Below are 18,903 nucleotides of genomic sequence, written 5' to 3' on the forward strand. Positions count from 1 at the left end.
TGTGTATGGGGATTACTCCACTGGGCTGTTTTAAAGCCAGACAAACAGCCTGCAGGGGAAAAGGTCACTTTCTGATGACTAAAATTAGATTCCACCAAGGCAAAGGAAGGAAAAAGACTATGCATCTGTTCCTCTTCCTTGAGCAAGGTCCTGATTGTAACAAAGATGGTTCATTGAGGACCTCTGGCTTCTTTGTAATGATAGTGAAACTGTGCTCGCATTTATGCGGGGAAGCCTGCACCCTGGCAGTCCATCGTGGGTCTGCCTTGTCATGAACACCCCCAGGTGGTCCGCTGAAGACCCACACAGCTGCCCGAATCGCTCAACCAGCACGGGGCCAGGATCACAGAGGCCAGCCCGGGCTTTCCCTCGAGGAGCTTACAGTCGGAGCAGAGAGGTGGAGAGGCACAGACACAAATTAGCTAAGGTGGAATAGGTGGTGTCTGGAAGGAGGGGCAGAGTGGGGGCGTGGACTTGCAAAACTTGCTGGTGATGCCCGCACGGGGAGAGAGAACCAGTACACTAATTGAGAGAGACAAGGTAATCAAGAATATTTAATACAGAATATGGCTAAAGACTAGCTCCACCTTGGTTCCAGAGCAGAGAAAGGACAAGGCTGGATGAGGGAGCTGCGGGCTGAGCCGTGTGTGGTCGGAGGATCTGGGGAAGCCAGCTCCCACCCCACCCCCACCTTGTTCCTCAAAGGTACTGTCTCTAGCGTGTGCATCCAATTATGCTAAAAGATTAGGGAGGACCCCGTGAAAAAATTAAAAGGCTGGAAGGAACAATATTTAAAGTGAAGCCACAGCTGCGGCTCATGTTTTTTTAAAAGGTGAATGGAAATGACTGCTTGAGATAAACTGCAATAAACAGGAACACAGAATGCCAGCTGCCATTCCAGACAAGCAGCTCTGCCCTCCCCACACAATTACAGAGGAAAAGCAGCCGTCGACCTCCATTAACCCGCATGTCCTCCCGGCTGTGGGGGCTGAATACACTTGAACTACATTAAGTTACAGAACCCTGGAGTCTAGCCCCTCCTCAGCCACCTGGGGAAAAGCTCTTCTCCTTTCTGCGCCTTTTCTTTAAAGAGAGAAATTGGGCTGGTTCGTCTTAGATCTTATAAAGCCCCCTGGCTCCTGGTTCAGGGCTCTTTCCATCTTGGCACCCCGTTGGCACACTTTGGTTAACCAGCATGGTCAGGGAGTGGGTTGCTCTGGGTAACTGGATTTTCCGCTTAGGTGCTGAGCACTTTATTGTTATGCTTGTTCTTCCTTTCCTGCCCCCCTTTTCCATGTCGAGGTTGCCCTCTTCGCTCCCTTCGCCTCCCACCCAGTGTCTCCTCCCTCCTCTCTTTTGCGCCTCTCCCTGCACTCCTCGCCAGCTTACCCACCTCTCCCTTTAATATTAACATGTAATAAGTTTACTCTCTGTGCCAGCCAGGCACTGTGCCAAGCACATTCTATCTAGCGTTTCATTTAATCCTTAATCTGTAAGGTAGATATTATTGTTCCTTTTGGCAATAGAAGAAACTGAGGATCAAAGAGTTTTGGTGATTTGCACTCGTAAGTTTCAGAGCCAAGTCATTAACGTGGGTCTCCTAGACTCCACATCCCCTGCCCCTGCCTCCGTTCTGGCCGTCGCCTGTGCTGGGCCCTCCTCGGGGCCCAGATCTGCTTCCTGGGGGTTGAGTAAGGTTTGGCTGTCCTGTGACCATGCCGTAGGTGTTTTGGACTGATGTGTTACTGACAATGATACTGAATGGCTGTGATGGTTTTATCGACTTCAAAAATGGCACCTGTTAAAAATAGTTGCCAGAGAACCCAGTTCTGTGTTAAAAAGTGTTCTCTGTCTGCAATCATTTGAGAACCAGATGAGCTCAGGATGCTCTCAGCAGCTCGCGTTTTGGATGTCATGTTCATGGGGGACGGAAACCATTTGGTTTTCAGCTCTATCCCTTTTGGATGTAATGTCGAAACTCTTGTCACTACAGCAGGACCTTTGTGGCTTGCACATTGGGCTCCTTCATCTTCACCAAAGTTTGCATTTAGCGGTTACTGAACTTCAACCCTAGGAGTTTGCTCAATACCTTTGCTTTGGTCCTTAACGGTTCCAGTGTTCCAGTGCAGGGACTTTGTTCAAGAGTACCTCTCTCTGCCTGTTTTCGTTCTGTAGCACAAGGAGGGGATATATAGCCAGTACCAGGCAAAGCCATCCTCACGGTGGAACTGATTGCAAACAAACGTCTCCGTCCTCTAGACTTTTGAGTTTGCCCATTGTCAACTGAAACACATGTCGGGAGACCCTGGACCCTGAGTCCTTTAAGTACCCAAGGCCAGCTCTCCCATACCAAGTGAGTTGAATCCAGAGGCTTCAATGTTGACCAACAGCATTCTAGGCTGACATCGAGTCTTGAAAAGCTTGTTTAGGAAGATTGGTTGCAAGGATGCAAAGATGGGCGACTGCATCAGCATTTCAGGAAACCTGTGCTTAGCCGCTCATCATGAGCTTTCTGGAATGTTTGGTATAGGTTTCTGAAATGGAAAATGTCAGAAATACAAAATTAAAGGAAAGTTTCCAGACCTAACACTCATTCAGTGATAAATGGAAAAAATACTATGATTTAACTTATATTTTCATTAATAATTAAAAGTTCTTCCCAGAGGATAAAAATAAGATGCAAGAATATGAAATAACCTGCATGGTATGAGTATTTATGTACTTGACATTCACAGGCATACGGTTTATTTTCTTGTGGAATACTGTTTCCATCTTTTGGTCTTGTGATAACCCAGTTTCTCTCAGCGATAAATCATTGATACTGAAAAATATTCAAGAAAGTACCATCAGTAAATTTGGGTCTTATTGGCTATTTTGTTGTAAAGAAAATAATAAATTTTTCCTAATGAACAAATAAGCTCTGTGCTAATGGTTTATAATGTTTAAAAGCCTCTGACTTGCCCACACGCTAATGCCGCCTATAATTGTTGGAGAAAAGCTATCTTACAAGCTGAGGGAAGAAACAAGAGTGACTACCATTTTCCTAAAGGAAGAGCACTTTTCCACAGGGAACTCCAGAATACCAGCAGCATTCCCTGGTGGATGCTGCTAATGGAGACGAGGCTAGATATCACTAGGCAATAGATTGCACTGGAACAAGTGGATCCTGAATTGATTCAAAACAGACATCCTGCAAGGCCTTGGCAGAGGTTAGTAGTGAGTCGAATGCTAAGACAGTATTATAAAGCAAATACAGTTGATAATAAAAAAAACAACAAAGTCTATTTCCGTTCCTATGGTGAACATATGAAAATAAGAAACAAATGGAGCTGGAGAGGAAGGGATGATCAATCTAGGGAGGAGCTAGCAGACAGGAAATTTGGGGAAAACATTTTCCTTTCTCTCATTCCTCTTTCCTACAACCAAATCCCATCGAGGCCCAGAAGATTCCTGCTCCAAAGCTTCCATCTGCTTTTATTTCCACAGCCTCACCATGCTGTACTCATCAAGCAGGTCCCCCACTTCTCTAGGCTAAGCTTCTCTAAGTACATCCGTCCTTTGGGTGTTTAAGGGACCTCTTGCCTTGGTCAGACAGGCCCTTCCTGGCAGCGGTGTGGATTTCGTCACTTCCGGAAGAGTCAGAAGGAAGCAGCTCATTGCATTGTCCTGAGCACCAGCTGGCTTTGGGGTTACGCTTAGGACGTGATTTCCTGAACTGAGTTCTTGAGAACCTTAGTGGCCCTGAAGATGCCTCCTGAAAAATACAGTTGTCAATTAAATAAATTTGGAAATGTAGAAAAGACCCATTCTTCTACTTACAGATTTATGCACACATTAGCATGTGAAGGGCTGGGTAGTCCCTGCTTCTCAGACACCAGGATGCTGCTAGCAAGGCGATCACATCACGATGCCTAGAAGGCTATCCTGGTGACCCGGGCCAGGAATGCAGGAGCGGTGTTGGTGTGGCAAGGCTGCGCCCTGAGAAAGTAGAGAGAGGCTCTGGAGACGTGTTAGATTTGGGGATAGACTTTATCTACTTAGGCAGAACCATTTTGCCTTTTATTTCTTTTTACTAAATGCATATCTTTGTTCTTGTCAATTTGGGGTATTGCAGCAGCGCAGTGGCACAGTGGGAAATGCTGAGCATTGGTGTTTGGGGTCTAAAAAAGCTCAGTAGTCTGTGTTCTAAGATGGCAGCTCACGTGGCGCCATTGTGAGCCTTATCTGCCCAGGCACAGGGGGTGGCAGTGGGGATTTCAGCAAGGACAATAAACTGCCTGAGGCTGGATAATGGTCTCTAAGCACATTTTTACTCTCACCTTGGTCTGAATAGCTTTTCTGTCTCATAGTGATAAGCCAGTATTCCTCAGTCACCCTTTTGCTTTTTGCTAGCAATATCAATTTTAGGTGTTTTACTTTTGTTTGACCAGGGTAATTCCGAGGCTCTTTTAGGAAGGGACAAGTCTCCGCTTGCCCATAAGCACAAACAGTGTAGTGTTGAGTCACCCTCTCCCTTTACCCTTATTTCTAGCTGCCTCACCAGGGAATGTCTTTGGGCTTTGGGGGTTAGAGGACATAATTGCCCTGCAGGTATAATTCCTTAGAGAACAAAAGGCCTTTGAAACTACACACACACACACACACACACACACACACACACATCTTACACATGTGAGCAACAGGAAGGAAATTAGACTCCAAATGTTGGGCTTTATGAGAAGAACCTATATTTTGCTAGTCAATTTAATGATGGTTACTGAAATGTTAGGAATCGCATTTGTTCCAAAAGGAAAATTCTGCAGTGGTATCCAGAAAAGTGGCTCTGATGAGAAGATAATTGAATTGTAAATATTCGTTATGATGATTAGGCCTTGATATGTATGCTTTGCAACCAAGTGCATTCTACTTTTCTGAGAAAGCATCACATCCATCCCAGGAAAGAAGTGGATCCGTTAACCCTTTACGTCTCCTATTGGATCCCTAACACCGTGTCCTCCATTAGTAGCCTAAGTACCCAACTCTTCAGTGTGGAGAAGTGCAAAAATCTGGGACCAGAAAGCTTGGGCTCTAATCCCACCTCTTTGACCTAACAGCTGGGTGACTTTTCTCACCCTTAATATCCTCTTCTTCAAATCAGAAGTTGTTGGAGGATTAACCATAATAGCTACTACTTATTTTGGGCTTACCATGGGCCACGTATGGCTGAAAAGCCGTTTCCATAAATTCTCGCAGTTGATCCTCCAACATCATGTGAGATCTTTAACCTCTGGGCCCAGGAGGACCTCCTCAGCCCAAAAGCCAACAACCACACTGCAGAAGAGGCAGTCTATTTACTTAGTATGGAACACTTAGCTTTAAAACTCAAAAAGACTAAAAACCTTAATAAAATTTTTGAAAATTCTCAGACCTTTTTTAAAAAATAAGAAGTTTGGAATAAGTAATTCAGAGAAGAGAAAATACAGTAACTAAAAAAACATTTAAATATCTAATCTTGCTGGTAATTAAAGAAATTAAAATGAATAGAATACCACTTTTTGCCTATCAAATCAAAAACATTTTTTTTAAGTGACAGTACTCACTGTTAGCCAGGATATAGTGAGAGCTGCACCCACACTCTGTATTGCTGCTGGGACTGTAAATTGGAACAGCTTTTCTCTAGAGCAATGTGACAGAATGTGTTAAGAGCCTCAACAAATGTTCACACTCAGTTGATCTGCTAATTCCACTCCAGGAACTTATCCTAGGGAAATAATCAGTCATGTGGTTAAGGATTTATGTAAAAATACTAACTTGCATGTTATTTTTAATTGGACACAACCCAAATGGCTAACAATAGAGGGTAACTCCATATGATAGAATATCATCCATTAAAATTTTTTGTTTTAAAGAATATTAAATAATATGAAGGAAATTCTCAAAAATATAATAAACAACATAAGATCTCAACTTTATAAGCAAGGTAAATATACATACATAAGATAAAAAGTTAAAAAAGATAGAAGGAAATATAATAACATGTTAGCAGTGGACTTGAAGAGGTGGGATTGTGGGAGACATTTATATATTGTTTTTATACTTTTCTTTATGTGTTCAGTGGGATACCGGGAAAGAGGAGGGGTTGGGAGGGAGGAAAACAAAGTGTATTATAAAACAGTCCTCTATAAACTGTTAGTGACATGTTCCAGTGTAAAGAATCTTAACTAATGTAAATAGAGCCATTTTTAAGGCCACCTCCTGTATCTGTATCCTTGCACCAAGATAATCAGGAAAGATAGACATGAAACCAAAGGTGTAGTCACACATTCACACTTGGGATAGGTGTTTTCTTTAAATAAAACATCTGCCAGGCCCCAGGCTAGCTTTGGACAGCAGCATGTTGTTGAAAAGTTAGCTATTAACATGCAGTGTTGTTATCTACCAATGTTAAATTTGGATATTCAGTTCCACTCAACAGTTTTCTGACTGTGGAGGACACTGGGTGAGAATCTCCTTTGTCTGACATGTGGATTGAGAAATAGGTTCACTGACTGGAAGATATGAGGAATTTGAAATGAATTATTTTTAAATAAAGATGTCAAGAATGTGGTTCTGTTTTGGTTGGACCATCATAAGTACTAACCCTGCTGATCTGGAAGGGTGGTTTGCTTTAATTAATTAAGGGTCCCAGCAGAACGCCTTGCAAGTGGTTAGTGAAATTAAAAGCATTCTTGCTTCTCTGTACAACCTTATGGTGACTTTCTCAGGGCTCAGTGCTCTACCAGCCCAGGAAAAAAATATAAAATCGGCATTACATCTGTAACTGTATAAAAGCAGTCTTTGACTTTGTGGCTATATTATGCACACACAAACACAAATACAATAGCACCTGTTATGGCACATTCTATTGGTATATGCCCAAATGGGGAAGTACCTAAATAAATAGAAATAGTGATGTAGAGATAGCTACAAAGGCCCAAATGGGGAAGTGTCTAAATAAATAGAAGATAGCTACAAATATATTATCCATATAGGTATATTACTAAATGTGAAAGTTGAAAGAAAGCTTATGGTGTCCAAAATTTTAAAAGTGATAGTGGAGAGGAGACTCGAGATGAGCTTTCTTCTGACTACAAGTCTTGGGAACTACTGAAATGATATGTCCATGACCAACAGGGATTGAGATGCCTCCTGTTGCAGCTGGCAGTGGGAACCCCCTGTCTTAGTGGTACGGTGCTGTGAGCTATTTTATTCTGTACTGTCCAGTATGGTAGCCACAAGCCACTGCTGGCTGTTGAGCACTTGAAGTGCAGCCAGTGTGACTGAGAAACTGAGTTTTTTATTTTAGTTGCATTTTAAGTTTAAATGTAAATAGCTACATGTGACTACTAACTACCATATTGGAGAGAGTAACCTTAAACTACATCCTGTCCTTCACTTGGGGATGGAATTAAGTCATTTTCCAGCTAGCCCTTCCAATATCTTGTGCATTTTTGTTTTTCTGACACAGTGATGCTCAGAGCTTTTGCATTTGACTTCAGGGTGATGGTTGCAGCACATGTGGTTCCAGAACCTCCTCCTGGGAGAGTCAAGGCACCCGCCTTGCCTTCCGTACCTCATGCACCTCATGACATGGTCACGTGTGTAATTTATTCAGCATAGGCTTTAACCTGCTGCTCAGAACATTAAAATGGTACTCCTCACAGTCCTCATCGTCCCAAAAAAGAAAACCAGGATCTTGGCCTCAACCCAGGATTTCTGATGCATTATGTTTGTTTTTTATAGTTTTATTTTTAACTAAGGAAATCATTTCTAATCTGCTCTCCTGTTGTTTAAAGGGTTTAAAAGTTCAGCATGGTGAGTTCTTATGGGGCTTTTATGGGAAACAAAGTGTTGTAAACATGTCAAAATTATCACAGTAGTATAGTTTACCAAATCCTTTTCCTATGCAAACCGACCTGACTTCCCTTCAAAATATGAAACAGATGGGCCCAATTAGAACTCTTCAGCTATTCCAGACACTATTTTCAGTGTTTCTAAACCTGATGCGAGCAGGATAACTCTTGAAAGGAAACAGTATCCCCAACAAGAGTGTAAACTTGGTAGAGGCAGGGGTTGTGTCGGTCTTGGCCTTGGTTCTGTCCCCAGCGTTGTAGGGTAGCACCTGGCACCACATAGAGAGGCTCAGTCACTTGCTGGGCACACTGGCTGAAGGAGCAAATGCTCCTGCCGTAGAAAAAGTGGACTGAAGAGACCAAATAAGGAAGAGATTAGACAAGATCTGGTGAAGTCCACATTTAGGGTAGCAAAAGCCATTGCATAGAGGAGAAAGCATTTGCCATGTCACTCTGCCATATTTAGCAGGTAGTTGGAAGAAAGATTACAGCACTAAGTATAAATAGTTCTCTCCTGGTGAAAGTCATTTAGCACCACATTCATGATTACCTAAACTAGAGATCATAAAGGACTCTGAAGAATTGAAATCGCTCACAGAGGTGGAACCTGTAGAGACCGGTTTAATTTAGCTTCTATAATTCAAATGCTCTTGTGCTGTGGCCTATTTATTTATTTTTTTCATCTAATGTTACAACCCTTTAGCAGTTAGGCTGCCTAACTGGTTGTGATGTATCTGCCTGTTTATCGGCACTTTATTTTCCTGAACTTTTAGGCACAGAAAAATGAGAGAGAATCTATCAGACAGAAGTTGGCACTTGGAAGCTTCTTTGATGATGGTCCAGGAATATATACCAGCTGTAGCAAAAGTGGGAAGCCAAGCCTTTCCTCTCGGTGAGTGTTCTTTTGATTTTCTAATATGTATTTAATGGATTTTCTCATCTAACTATATGTCTCATGAAAGATATCTGTTAGGTCCTTGTGTGATTTTCTCCTTCCCCCCATCCCATAATACTGCCACCTTTATCTGGCTTTTACACAGACCACTCCCCACTTTTTTTTTCTTTTTTTCCCCCCATTTGCCCAGCCACTTGAGGTCAGATTTCTATATTTCATTTTTTTTCTAGACACAATACTGATGTTGCACTGTGATGAGGGAATCAAGTCACACTCTTAAGCAAGCTGGCCGAAGTTTAGAGAAGTGTGGCCGAACACCAGGTTTCCCATTAAACAGTCCCAAAGCTTCCAGCATCACCCTCCTGATAAATGTGATGGCAGTGAATACTGGTAACAGAAGTAGAACTCCCCCTTTGAACATTCATTGCTTGTTACAGTTCTTAACCTGTCCTCCAGTTATCTTTTCTTTATCTGAATGTATTTCAGGACATCATTGCTCATTTATCTTAACTCATTTCAGGATATTATTGGTCAATTGTATAGCTTCTAATGGCAGTTTTTAAAATTACAGTGTTACCTAATAAACAAACCTGTAGATCAGAGCTTTTCGAACCTTAATGTGCACCAGGATCACCTGGGGATTTTGTTAAAGTTCAGATTCTGATTCGGTAGGTTTAAGTGGGGCTTAAGATTCTGTAGTCCGAACAAGCTCCCAGCTGATGCCCACGACGCTGCTCCTTCGGGCACACTCTGAGTAGTGATTGTATAGGCGGACCGCAAAAGGTTTACCAATAAAGGGGTTTCAAATGATCGAAGCACGTGGAGAAGCATTGCTTTCATAAAGATGGTAGCAACTGAAGATGCATCAGTATTCTCCCGATCCTCTGTTTCTCTGGTCTTGCTTTGGGCTCTTTAACAGCAACTATATCCTGAATAATACTAGGTCCCCTTTGCCAGTCAGGTGAAAACCACGGACCCCTTACTAAGTCCATGCTATACTGTGTATTATTTAAATAAATAGATCACATCTGCACAAACACGTCCCCACAAGAATAATGTTGTGGGTTTTGGTTGTTTATTTGTTCGAATTTTCAATTCAAGCTCATGGACCCCCTGAAATCTTAAGGGGTCTATGGACCCCTGGTTAAGAACCCCTGGTCTCAATCTATCCTAGCTGACTTTATAACCCTTGTATTTCAGTCTGTTCCTTAGAGATTCATCTAATCAACAAAAATCAGAAAGCAAGCACATGCTCACGTGTGTGTACTTGCAAGGCACTGCAGCCAGGTCAGTGCATCCCAAGCAGGAGCTCCAGTTTGGTCAGGCAGTGTTAGGACATCCCTTCCTCTGCTGGGTGCCATTCTGATCTCATGATGTTCCTTTGCTTCTCCCAGGTAGCATTTTAGAGCCGGAAGGCCAGCCTTCCCCTTTGTTGTGGGAGCATCTGTTGTCTCCCTGAGGGAGAGGTAGCAGGAAGCAGTCTGGCCTAGGGCCTGGGAGACCTGAGGGTTAGCCCTCATCTGCTTCTAACTTTGAGAACCCAACAGTCTAGTTTCTCCATGCCTCAGCTTCCTCATCGTATAAAATGAGGCCATTGGACCCTTGGTCGTCAAGGTCACTGCTGCTCTCTAATGGCTCTACGGAGTTATGGTAAAGAAGCCCATCTCTTTGTTCAGCAGTGTCAATCCATAGGGTACAAATGGGAGGTTTTTGTTTTTAAAATCAAAGTTATATATATGTAACTTTAACAGTCAAATGGAATTGATAATGACTACACACTTAAAATAACACCAAAGAAAACAACAGGCGCCTGTCCTATTTCCTCTTTATTCCTGTCTCACTCTAAGAAGCAATAACTTTATAATGCCTCTGCTGTTTCTCCTGGTATTTATCTATATATCTCTAAACAAAACACTTATTTTTTTAGCTTTCCCTTTTAAATAGCCATCTATTTGACTACTTAGTATAGAAAACTTTTGGAATTTAGGTCTCCCTCTTCCCCAGCCACTCTCCCTAAATAAATTATTTTACAGTTTGGGGTCAAATAGATAATGTTTACATTATCAAAACCATATGTTATTCACAGCTAAACTATGTTGTAAACTGTGATTACTTGAAACAGAATTTTATCATTTGTCCTAAAATTAAAATTGCCTCATGTTTCCCTTTCCTGGCCCATGGTTTTTTACTGTTATATTATATTCCATTATTACACTATAATTATCTGTTAACGTGGTAAATTTCATTTATAGATTTTCAAAATATTGAACCACCCTTGCTGTCCTAGTATAAACCTAATTTGGTTGTGGGGTATTATCACTTTTCAGACACTATTAGATTTGATTTATAGCATTTTGTTCAGGATTGTTACATCTGTATTCTTGAATGGAATGGGTATGTTGTTTTCCTTTCTCAAAGTATCTTTGTCTGGTTTTACTCCATAAAAGGAATTAGGGGGAGTATTCCCTCTTTTGTATTGTCTAAGAAAAGTTTGTATAATCCTGGAATGATCTGTTTCTGGAAAGTTTGGTAGAACAGACCTGTAAAACTGTAAGGGCCTTGTGTTTGTGTTTGTTTTTGCTTTAACTACTGCTTGCATTTCTTTAGTGGAAAAGCTCTTTATTTCTTCTTGAGTCAGTTCTAATGAGTTGTATTTTTCTAAGAATTTGTCCATTTTCTTTTTCAAAAGTTTTAGCATGATAATTTCTCATTTCACTGAAGATATTAATTTTAGTTAAATCGTTTAAAATGTTTTCCTTTGATACATACCTTGTTGGTGATATTTTCTGAGTTTATTTTTTTGTTTGTTTTGATTTCTGTCCATTAATAACTAAAAATATAAGGCACTAAAAGCTCTTTGTAAGCACTGTGAGTGGGTTGGGACTTGTTGATATATTTGATCTCCTCAAGGAGACCTTCCCTGACCACCCTATTAAAAGTAAACACCCACATACCCATCACCTTTTCTCCTTTTCCCCTGCTTTATTTTTCTTTGTGACCCTTAGCACCACCTGGCATTGTATTGTATATATTTTAATTTTTCTTCCAGCACTAAAATGTTAGCTTCAAGAGAGTTGTCTTTGTTTTTTTTACTATCATAATCATTGCCTAAAATAGTGCCTAGTACATAGTCAATAAATATTTGTGAAATGAATGGTGAACTTTACTTTAGAATGGTCAGATAAAAACCCAACTGTTTTATTGGGGTGTACCAAATAAAAGTATCTAAAATATCTTTTCTCTTGGGCTGGGAGTTGCCATGGGGAGGGGCGTCTACATCATGCAGAGGGGTTTTAAGCCTGGTTGGTTGCCAGGGTTTTAAGACACCAGCAAGGAAAGGTAGACGTTCAGTGTGGAGAGTTTCCTATAAGCCCCTTGTTTTCAGGAAGGCACCTCATTACCGCCTCAGCTGTGCCTGAATGTGCCTTAGTCCGTCACCTCTCTGATTCAGCCTCTTAAGATATTAATAGTAAACTTCCTGATTTTGCCAGGCCATGACTGGGCATGGGGAAGAGAAGATCTAAATGGTCTTTCTAGATGTTCAAGCACTGTTTTCACCCAGAGGTACCTGAGCATTTCCAGGATCCCTTCAGACACCTAGCAAATTGAGTTAGCTAAGCCGAAATACCTCTCACTGCATCTGCATTCTGCTCTCCAGAATTTTGCCAAACTCTTGTCTGCTGTTGTTTGCTTTTCCATTTTCTTTGTCCATGTAGGTTTATATCTTCTTTCTTTCTTTAACCCAATTTAGTAGGATTTCAGAAGAGAGAGTAGATAAATACATGTGTTCACTATGCCATGCTTATCTAGAAGTCGCCCGAAGGTTTTCAATATTTTTAACAGCAGAATTACTTTCTTAAATAAAATCCTGTTGCAAAAATCCTAAACCCAAAGCAATCCTCCTTTGGTTCAGGAGACCCCTGCCTAGAAAATTCTCCCCTATTCCTTCCCGTTAGCGCCTCTCAAACCCTACCCCTTGGTGCCTCTCCCCATCCCTCCCCTCCAAGACCTGGAAGCCCACCTCCATTCTGTTGACAGAGCAAAATCTGAAGGCCGCAGAGTCATCTAACCCAATTGAAAACACAGATATCCAAACATATATATTTCACAGTCGCTCATAACAAGCTGCATGTGTCAACTCACCATAAGGAAGATTATTTATATCCTGTTCTTTCAGATGTTTTCGTCTCCTCATTCTGGAATGAGATCATCCACTGTGAGAACACGATGACTTTTGGATCCCCCTTAGGATTATGGTTAATAATGACAGTAAATATTTCTAAGAAATACCCCTTTATCACTATAAATGTAGTCTGCAAAGAATGCCTATGAACCCTCCCTCAGTAATGGCATAAGAGATAACCCATATTCCCGATCCCTATTAGAGTCCGTGTTTTCTAGTGTATTACAGTCCCTGGAATTCTTCATTGAGATGAAAATACTTCCTTCTTGCTTACAGTAGTGAGGCTGTCACAACTGGGAGGTCATCCATACATAAACAACTCCAAATTGCACCAGAGAATGTGTTGCATTAGTTAAATAAACATGGAGGCTTATATGGATTTAAAAAACAGATTTATCTTATATGAATTTATAACTCTGAAGAGCCCAATACTTAATTTTAAATGAGGCTGAGAATTTAAAATTAACTAACAGGGCCCACGCAGCTGAGCAGGGTCTTTGGCAACATAATGGAACTTTGTTCATGTCTTTTAAAAGATGTACATTTCCTTGTAAAAATTAACTTCATATGCATTATGTAAAAAATTAGGAAGTAGCATGAGGGCTGAGGAGACTGGTACGTAAGCAGGTCCTTGTGAGTGTAAATCCTTCTCGGCTATGTGTTGGGTTTCTGCCCCACTGCATTTTTCTAGATGGTGGTATCTCCTAAAGCACTTTTTAAAGGAGTAGCAAACTATTAAATGTAAGCTATGCTTACAGTAATCCTATAAAGATATTTCATGCCTACTACTGCAGCAAAAGGATGTTTGAAATTACTTCATAACTCAATTAATTAAATTTGACTTACACTGAAATGTGATGAAGTTAGGAAGTAAAATTTTCTTCCTTCAAAATTTGTTAACCCATTAATAATCAGCCTTTTCGGATAGACTGTGTGGTAATTTTTTTCTATTTAAAAATGTTTCAATGAAAAGTTTTTCAAAACTTAGAGAAAATGAAAAAATAAAAAGAATTACCTATTCCTCAAGTAAGATTTCTAAGAAATATTAGGTTTAGTCATGTTCTTGAAAAAATAAGTATTCCCTTTCTTTTATTACTAATATAATACTTTACCGTCCTACCTTTTTAACCACGGAATTAATCTTAAATCAGCATTATGTTTCAGATTCTGAGTCTATATAGCTTAGTATTATTAAAGGGATGAAAACTGGGTTGGGTGCTCTGGAAACACAAGGCTGAGTAGCAATTGGTAATAGAAATCTAGGAAATCTTTCATTTTCTCAGACATTGCACCCTGATTTGGCATTGTGAAGAAAACTTTCTCTGCCTTCTTCCACTCTCCTTTTTGCAGAGTAACCACAAAATAAATCTGATTTTCCCTCTTTTCTTACCTTATTCCAAGATAGATATTATTTATGTACATATAAGTATAAATGCAATCTAATACATTCTTTTCCGTAAAGTATGCAATAAAATGGTATAACCTAGAATAACTCAACCCATCTCTCCAAACACTATGAATATTATGGAAAACAGATATTCCCAGAGAACTTTTGAGCAACTGGTTTGAATAATGATTACTGTTTCCTTATCTCAACCATTCCAACATCTCCAAATCCAAACTCCTTTCTTTCTGATCCTCACAGGTTTATGGGTGAATGGCTGAGACAAGACCATTAAGAGGCACCCACCTCCTCCTTTTGTATTTGAGCCTGGGGGAGGGAGGACACTTAGCCCGGGGCCTGTGCCAAATGGACAGATAACACTGAATCTAGACAGAGCTTTAAGAAATAGGATTCACAGGAGCTTTGCATAGGAGGAGCTGAGAGTCTGAATATATAATCTGCCATGAAATCACAGGTCAAACCAACGTCATCTTGCCAGGAAAATGAATCATCCTCTTCTCTCTTAACATTAATAATTTTTGCATTATTTCCTGGAAGAAGTAAGCAGAGTGGGCACATCTGCCCAGCATGGATGAGGAAAGAGATTACCTTGTTTCAGTGCAATGAAATTTCACTTTTCATAGCCTCTTTCTTGAAATAATAGGTGCTTGCAGGGGCAGCCTAACCATAACATGCAACATATCTTTTAAACTTCATATTAACCTCATATATGTGTACTAATAATCTGCTTTAAAAGTCCTGCAAATGATAGCTTATGAATTCTTTGTCTATTCTATTTGAAAAGCCAGGCAGTCTACAGAGAACCCATCTTTTTTATGCACTCCCCCACGTTTACTTCTCATGTTCTAAAATATTACACAATTTCAAAAGTAAAGCAAGATTCCAAGCGGATCTTTTAAGGAGTAATAAGATTAAATGACAAAACAAATTTAATTATGTAAGCAATTCTTCTCTTTCACAAACCTAAAAGAAAAGCAAATTGGTATTTGTGAAATTTTCTTTGTCTAATAAATAGCCTCACTTTACAATAATGCCAATGACCTCAGTTTAATTAGGGGCAATTAATTTTGTGCAAGCGAAATTTGACATCTTGCCAGAGGCATAACCAGCTGTACCCTGTCTTATGATTTTTTTTTTTTTTTTTATCACCAATGAGAATTCAATTGCTTTAGCTTATTGTAAAAGAATGGGAGACAGGGAGAAAAAGGCCACAGGGCTACATTTTTTATTTAAAAATGGCTCTGGTGGACAGCTGAATGTTTAATTAAAAGAGCTTTGAGGAATTCTTTTTCATTGGCATATCACCTTTGACAAGTTATCATGACTTTATTACTGCAATTTCCCCTTGGACAGTTTCACACACATGTCTGGACACACAGGTTATATGAAAACCAGCTCCTTGCAGAAGGCACAAAAGCATTTGCTGCTACTAGAAAACATCTTTACCCTGCTGCAGGTGATTTGTATCATCTAGAGGTTTAGCACAATCCTTTTTTTTCAATCTTGTTATAAAATTTTCTCTGCGCCTCCCAGATTGTTCTCATTCAGATTATTACATGCATTAAAAACCCACAGAAGATATTTCTGATGGACATAGGAACCCTTATATTGCAGTTTACTAAAGAGTACAACAGGGAGAATAAAGGTCAAATAGCCATAATTTTTAAAGCATTTTTAGTAGAATATTTATATATGGTTTTTAAAAAGTCAATATAATTGGGGAGCAGATGTGGCTCAAGCAGTTGAGCTCCCACCTCCCACATGAGAGGTCCCAGGTTCACTTCCCAGTGCCTCCTAAAAAAACAAAAACAAACAACAAGCAAAACAAATGAAGGGGAAAAAAAGCAACTCAGGAAAGCCAATGTGGCTCAAGGTTCAGTGCCAGCTTCCTACATATGAGGTCCCAGGTTCAATCCCTGGCCCCTGGAACCTTAAAAAAAAGAAAAAAATCAATATAATTGAGAACATCGTAAAAAGTTCATCTCCTTCATATACCAGTCCCCCAGTCTTTGTCTCCCAGTTTCTCTCGCTGGAATCACTGTTCCCAGGTTTTTATTTGACCTTCCACAGACTCCCCTGAGGTGGTAGATCCCACGTGTTCTGCTCATCACTGTGTTTTTTCACCTCACAGCACATTTCACAGCTCTTTCCTGATCTGGGCAGTAGGAAGGCTGTGGTGCGGTGGTAAGGAGCAGGCTCTTGAGAGCCAGAGGGTCTGGGTTTGAACCTTGACTCTGCCACTTGCTAGCTCTTTGGCCTTAGGCAGAAGTGACCTAACTTATGACTCAGTTTCCTCATCTGTAAAAATAGGGGTAGGGATTGGGCCTACTTCTTCAGGTTATTGTGGGGGTGACATGTAAACCCTCCAGAGGGTGCCTGGACCAGAATTAGTGCTGTGTTAGTGTTTGCTCGTATTTTTATTTTACCCTTTTACACGGACCCTTACACCCCTTTGATTGTAAGACAAACTTATTTTACGTACAACTAAAAAAAAGGAAAACCACTGACAAACAGTGACACAGTGCTACCTTGTCACTTAGAATTTTCATTTTAGTTACTGAAAGAGTCCTTGTAAACTTTGGACATAGATGTTTATCATGCCTCTTGTGCGTACAAAAAAAGAAAAAAGAAAAACGAAATACATTGGTTAAGGTGGTCCTAATACTTGTTCATACTCAGAATCCAACTCCCCATTTAACCACTTTCCCTCAGAGTTGTCAGTGTCTGCTTTTCTCTCAATATCACCCTTAGTTCCATCAGGAGAGTGCTGTGTTTCACCTGCCAAGCCCTTGTCCCCCATTCTGTATGTGTGGATGGTGGAGCTGGTTCACCTTCTCAGAAGTCATTCATGGACAACAGCTGGAGCCCACTACTCCCTTGGGTGGCCCTTCTGTGGTTTGTAGGCCAAGGGGTTTCATTACAGTACAGTGATCCAGTCTTGCCACCAGCTGCCTGGGTGGCCGTGATTGTAAGGCACATCGTGATTTTAAAGATGGTCAAATGTGAACAGCCAACTTTATAGAATCAGGGCAATTCAGTAGACCTACCTCTGTCCCTTTAGTGACTGCCTAGATTACATTAAATCCTACAAGAGAGTGTTTTTGAGCTAAAGCTTACTGTGGAAACAGGCCTAAATCACATCCCCCAGGTGTTTTTTAACCTGAACATGAAAGTGGTGAAAGCAGTGATTCAGTGTTCAAAAGAGTATATGTTAATTTGCAATTAAGATTTTCAGCTAATGAAATCATACCCCTCAAAATCCATGGAACTACAACTACACAGTGAACCCTAAGTTAAACCATGGACTTTAATTAACAATACAATTCTAAAATTTGCTATCATCCATTGTAACAGATCTTCCACACTATTATAAGTCTTGGTGGTATGTGGTGTGTGGGAATCCTGTATTTTATGCATTATTGTTCTGTAAGCCCACAACTTCCTTAATAAAGGGGGGGAAACACCACATATGCAGGCGCTGACTCTTTGCTCCTTGTTTGTTTTTGTTTGTTTGTTTTAATCCCATCTGCAAGATTATCATCAGAGAAGGGGCTGAGCATTTCTCCCCTAACCTGCATTGCTTCCACAGCTGGAACTCATCAGCAGGTGTGTCTGATCAAGTTCAAACTCTCTCTGGGCTGAGTAGAGTAAACGAAGAGGCAGGCTAGCTCTAAAAACACAGTTAAATTTATAGCAATTACTTTCAAGTCTATAATTTACTCCAGATCCAGGGAGGTGAATGTTATGTCAGGGGTGAGGGGCAGCGCCAACAGTTGAATCAAACTGTCCGTCCACTTTTTTCACCTACAACCAAGTATGTCCCTCGCTGCCCTCTAGGAGGCTCTTCCGCCACCCCACCACTCTACCGAAAGCAGAAGCCCAGCCTGACTCATCAGTGAGTCATCCCCACTCAATAGACAATCTGAGTCAGGCACAACCATCCTCTTCCAGCTGTCAAACACTTAATCCTCCTCGCCTTCTCTCCAACACAAAAAGCTAATCATCAACTCTCCCATTCTCTTTCCTTTTCATTTTTATAATTCCTGCTAAATGCCCACACATGGCAACTCAGAGGCATTCAAGTTTGTTTGTTTGTTTTAACCAAAAATATTAGGTATATTTTCTGCCATTTTTTTCCAAGCCTATATTGCCACACATTTTTGTTTACGAAGCTGGAATCATACAATGCCTGCTGTTTTAGACACCTGTCTGCTTTTCTCCAGTTAACAATGCATCAGGAACATTTGCCCATCTTCCTAACTTCTTTTTTCACAGGTATTTTTTCTAGCTGCATAATCACCCATCACTTATTTCACCATAATATACTAAAATCTCGTATCATGAGAGTTCAATTTTGCTTTCCTTTTTCATCTCCTCTTTTTCCCTTTCACTTGTAAATTTTTTCCATCCTTCTATGCTCAAAAAATGTAACTCTTGTTTCAGAATGTGTATTGCTTGGACATCATTTGGCCTTAAAATTAAGATGAAAATAGATCAAAACCAAAATAAACAACCTCATTTGGCTCCTGGAAGAGGTGGTTGTTTTATT

General features: G+C 40.5%; 1 protein-coding gene across 5 annotated transcripts in view; it reads left to right on the forward strand.

Annotated features, from left to right (window-relative positions):
- Positions 1-18,903, forward strand: part of SCHIP1 (schwannomin interacting protein 1) — an 840,777-nt gene that overhangs the window by 805,492 nt on the left and 16,382 nt on the right. For all 5 annotated transcript variants that reach the window (XM_071214587.1, XM_058295204.2, XM_058295206.1 and 2 more), the window contains one exon: positions 8,645-8,763. In XM_071214587.1, coding sequence (XP_071070688.1) covers positions 8,645-8,763 — 119 coding nt within the window. The remainder of the gene's footprint in view (positions 1-8,644; positions 8,764-18,903) is intronic.

Source organism: Dasypus novemcinctus, chromosome 4, assembly GCF_030445035.2.
Source record: "Dasypus novemcinctus isolate mDasNov1 chromosome 4, mDasNov1.1.hap2, whole genome shotgun sequence".
NCBI lineage: Eukaryota > Metazoa > Chordata > Mammalia > Cingulata > Dasypodidae > Dasypus > Dasypus novemcinctus.